At 38.2% G+C, this 4,711-nt stretch overlaps 1 protein-coding gene across 4 annotated transcripts in view; it reads right to left on the bottom strand.

Annotated features, from left to right (window-relative positions):
• Nucleotides 1-1,074: 1,074 nt before the first annotated feature.
• LOC107657725 (nuclear receptor subfamily 4 group A member 3-like) overlaps nt 1,075-4,711 on the bottom strand; it is a 23,574-nt gene continuing 19,937 nt past the window's right edge. For all 4 annotated transcript variants that reach the window (XM_016445946.1, XM_016445950.1, XM_016445947.1 and 1 more), the window contains one exon: nt 1,075-2,745. In XM_016445946.1, coding sequence (XP_016301432.1) covers nt 2,474-2,745 — 272 coding nt within the window. In that variant the 3' untranslated portion in view covers nt 1,075-2,473. The remainder of the gene's footprint in view (nt 2,746-4,711) is intronic.

The raw sequence follows: 4,711 nt of genomic DNA, 5'->3' as shown, positions 1-4,711 counted from the left end.
ATCTAAATATTTATAATTAATTATAACTAGTTATGATTAATTATTCATATTTCCCCATGAGCTGATTCGCAACATAATATTATTATATATCAGTTATAAGCCATTACAAACGCCTTTGCGCTCCAAGTTATTGTCCAAGAAATAAACATTCACTGCATCATGCAGACCAGAAAGGCTCTATGTGAAGCATTTTAAAGTATTTGTGTGAGTGTGTGTGTGTGTGTGCTTAAATATGTAGTTTATGAAGACACAAATGTATATAATTAATGTGTGGTATTACAATGAAAACATGGTTTTAAAAACATGAATTACAAGGAAAACTCTTCCTGTGTCCTCATAAACTGAATGGCTTAAAAAAAACTTACTAAACTATGTTTTTTTTTTTTGTTTTCTGTGAATAGGGTTAGGGTATAGAAAATATAGTTTACCATTACCATTACACCTATGGAGAGTCACCATAAACCACATAAACAAGTATGTGTGTGTGTAGATACATTCATATATGCCCATGCATGGTTAGCTTTGCTCTCGACAATCCCAGACAAATTAGGAGAGTGATGGAGGAAGACAGAGAAAGCGCAGCCATGTCAGTGTGCATGTGTGCGTCTGCACTGAAATGTCACAGCGTGGATCGATGGGGCTTAATGAGGACCGCAGTCCTGATGTGGTCAGAATCCCCCAAAATGATCTGAATCTGTCCCCCAGCTCAATCCCATACCTGAAGCCCAATGCATTGGGGACCCTGGCCAGAATCCCCCCCCATACACATACACATATTAGGGTACTTGATGGTATTAGGCTGTAAAGACACCTGGCACGTGATGCTTTTTCAACTTGACAAAGGGGGAGTCCCTCGGTCTCATCCGGAGTCGTGACAACAAACACAAGCTTCAAGAGAAAAACACTTCTGATGCTTTTACACAGAGGTGAACAGAAAAATGACACACTTCCACTCAAATAATCAGAAGGGTTTTTTTATGATTTCAAAGTGCTGAACAGAGCCTCCAGTGAACCAAAGAGAAAAAAACTAAAACCAAAAGAGACATTGAAAAACATGTTTTTTTTTTCGTCTTTTTTTTGTTTCTTCTCCAAAAAAACAAAACAATGCACAACTTGTACCACAAGATTTGAAAAAGCTATCAGATAAAAACACTTCAAAATATTAGTTTTGTATTGTGTATATATATATATTTATATAATTTGTACTTCCTCATCTGTTCAAACTGCTGCCGTATGATAAAGTAAGCGAGAACGCCTAGTCAGTAAGTGTGTTCAAGCCCTTGTGGAGCCAGCAGTCTTTGCAAAATAAATACAAGCAGAGGCGAGAAGGAGAAAACCATGCATATAATCCGTTTTTACTTTTTTGTACATATAAAAGACATTTTTGCAACAATGTCCTCTATATTAATAAATGGCGTAGACAGTATAAACATACAAAAATGAGCATGAACGCAGAATGTTTCATTCCTCTCTCTGAACCTGCGTCTCACCTGCCTTATCCTCCTCCTCTTCCTGTTTTTTAAGTGCTCAAAGCCCAATTCTTTTTAGTCTGTTATGCTACCACTAAAATCCCTTGGTTTTTCATAATAATAATAATAATAATAAAAACTACAGTAATTTCAAGTCTGTGGAACTTCGTCGTTAAAAAGTTAGTGCGCAAACCAGGCTAAATCATCTCAATTGAAACCGTTACCTTACAAGGCGCGTCTTAGTATTAAAATAATTTAGAGTTTGAAATAGGACTAAAACAAACACACACACTCTCTTGTTCTCTCCTCTCTCATTTCGTTTACAATAGCACTTAGTAAATTGCACTTGTTTGCAGGTTTCTGGGGTGTGATCAACTGTGATTCTGGACATTAATGCACTCTGTCGTTCTGTCTGTGTGGCGAAAGCCTCCCTCAGAGACACTCCTACATGTTTTCACACACACATCCACTTCGTTTCTGCCAACGACAGTTGATATGTCATAATTTGGCATCTGAAGCTGGCTTTTTGGATCTGTGCGTATGTGTGAAAGGACAGTTTGTGTGCACTTGTGTGTTTGTGACTGTATGTTTGTGATGAACACAACTGCTGTCACTGAGGTGGATTGTGGTGGAACTTTTGGACTGCCTGCAAAGGAGCCACACACGCACACACATACACACATTCTCGCACTGTAATACTTCTCCTGACGTGGCGCGCTGAGCTATAGGCATCGTGCTCGTTTCCAACTCGTTACAACAGATATGCTCAAACCCTGCCTCATATTTACACTATCAGGCGCAGAGCAGAAATAAAAAGCGCTTATATGATTGGTTTCTCCTCAGACACATTTGTTTCCTGTGAGGATTTAGGGACTCATGGGAAATCGAGTTCAGTGTCACTGTTAGCTACTGGCTCTGCTCCTCCCAGGGTGAGTATAGCCGCTGTGGGCGTGTCTGAGTGAACTTGTGGGCGTGTCAGTGGTGTGCAAAAAGGGGCGTGGTCATCAATAGGGCAAGGTGTCCAGAAACCTATCGATGAGTGGTGGGGGCGGCACCAGGTCCTCAAGCTTCAGGTAGAAGATCCTCTGTAAGCCTTGCGTACGCTGAGTTCGAAGCTCCGTCCTCAAACTCAGCACAGCTCCCACTGGGGGTGGGGCCTTGCCAGTTGAAGCCATGCCTCCTGCGCTGACCGAGCTCAGATGATCTCGCAGGCAGCAGATTAGATTGGATTGCAGTTCCTCCACTTTTTTAGGCTCCTTCAGACCGGGACATTGTTCTAAAATGAGAGGAAAGAGGCTGAGTGGTTTTAAATATTGGTTAAAATGTCACTATAACTGTTCACTCGCACCACTGAAACACACACCCAATACACACATCACTTACTCTAACAGTAACAATATCTGCAGTTGGTTTGGGAATCAGGAATCATTTTTTATTCACAACCGGTCCCATTTTTGAAAAAGTAATGAAACCAAATAATTTTTGTGACATTTGAATCACCGATGCTGATAGATCACTAAACATATAGAGTGCCCAGTGCTGTTCTACAGTATTTGTGAACAAATGACTCTTGTGAACCAGTTATATATATATAAATAAGTATGTTGGTCCCACTTTATATTAAGTGGCCTTAACTACTATGTACTTGCATTAAAAAACAAAAACAAAAAAAAAAACAATGTACTTATTGTGTTCATATTGTATTGCAAAACACTGTTGCTGCTATTGAGGTGGGATACAGGTAAGGTTAAGGACAGGTTTGGTGGTATGGGTAGGTTTAAGAGTGGGTTAAGGTGTAAGGGATGGGTCAACATTGTAGTTATAAATGTAATTACAGAAATTAATTACAGATGTAATTACAAGCAGGTATTTTTTAAAATATATGTACACTGAAAAAACATGTATGTAAACAATAAGTGCATTGTGCCAAATGATTAATTTAAATGTATGTGCACAGTAGTTAAGGCCACTTAATATAAAGTGGGACCAATATTTTTACTAAGTTAATACTTTTTTTAAATGATATATTTAATTATAAATGATATATTATTATATCAAATAAATATGAATATATAATACACTATATAATTACATTAAATTAATAATAATAATATTACATATTATTCAATACTATTTTTTTCTAATGATTCCCTTCCCAATCAGTCTAGTGTGCATTTCTTTCACACTTCACACAACTCCATGTGTGCAAGTGCCCACAGTATGGTAGAACAGCCATGGAGCGGAAGTGCAAAGGGATGCTGGCTTGCTTTGGACATATCTGTGTGTGTGTGTGTTTCTGTGTGTGTGTTCCAAATCTATGTGCCTAGAGCAGCTCCATTGTCACTGCATTCAGCCTGCGTCCTCTCTCACTCTTACTGTTTTTTTTCCCTTGCTCTCTCTGTCTCTCTCCCTCTCTCCTGGGGGATGATCGATGGCGCTCTTTCACCGCGGACACTTTTAGAGGGTCGATAGACTGAGTGGAGGAGTGGAGAGAGGAAGAGAGAAAGCTAGAGAGGAGAGGTAGGGACCCGAGCTCTGCTGAGTAGCGCTCAATTTCTCTACAGAGGTAAGTGCTGCTCCATGGGGGCTACCAAACACACACACGCACACACACACACACACATATTTACACACAACTCTGTAGATTGTGGCTGAAAAAAGGGAGGTGAAGATTGGGCACTGGATGGGCGACTAGTAAATTGATTGACAGATATATCTCTCTCTCTGTTTCTTTTTCCACACTTAAGTGTTCTTGCTGTCTTTAAAATTAACATAAGATCAAAATTGTTCCCATCTTGATCCTTTTAAAATGTTTTTCCCAACATTAACATGTTACTAATCAAATTTAAAATGTATTTTAATGGAAAAATGTGAATATCACAAAAACTATTTAATTTTTTTTTGCAAATAAAGCAGTGCAAATACAGAAACATGGTTTTACTTCTCTGAGCAAATTATCCAGTCACATGACTTGCTGAATTTAATTTATGCGAAAATCTGAATATCGCACAATTTTTGTGAATAAAGCAGTGTTTTTATCCAACTTGATATTTTTCTGTAAGTGTAAGTCTATTGAATTTAATTTACACAAAAAAATCTGTGATATTTACTTCTAAATGTAAATTATTCAGTCACATGACATTTGAGGACTTTTTAAGAAAAAAAGCATCTATAAATGTATTCAATAAGTTTGTTTCCATCATAATTTATGTGCATGTTTTCTTACCACCCCCCCCCCACAT

Source organism: Sinocyclocheilus anshuiensis, unplaced genomic scaffold, assembly GCF_001515605.1.
Source record: "Sinocyclocheilus anshuiensis isolate Anshui unplaced genomic scaffold, SAMN03320099.WGS_v1.1 scaffold43, whole genome shotgun sequence".
Taxonomy (NCBI): Eukaryota; Metazoa; Chordata; class Actinopteri; order Cypriniformes; family Cyprinidae; genus Sinocyclocheilus; species Sinocyclocheilus anshuiensis.
Note: the sequence above shows the minus strand (reverse complement) of the source record. Positions and strands in the feature narration are given on the sequence as shown.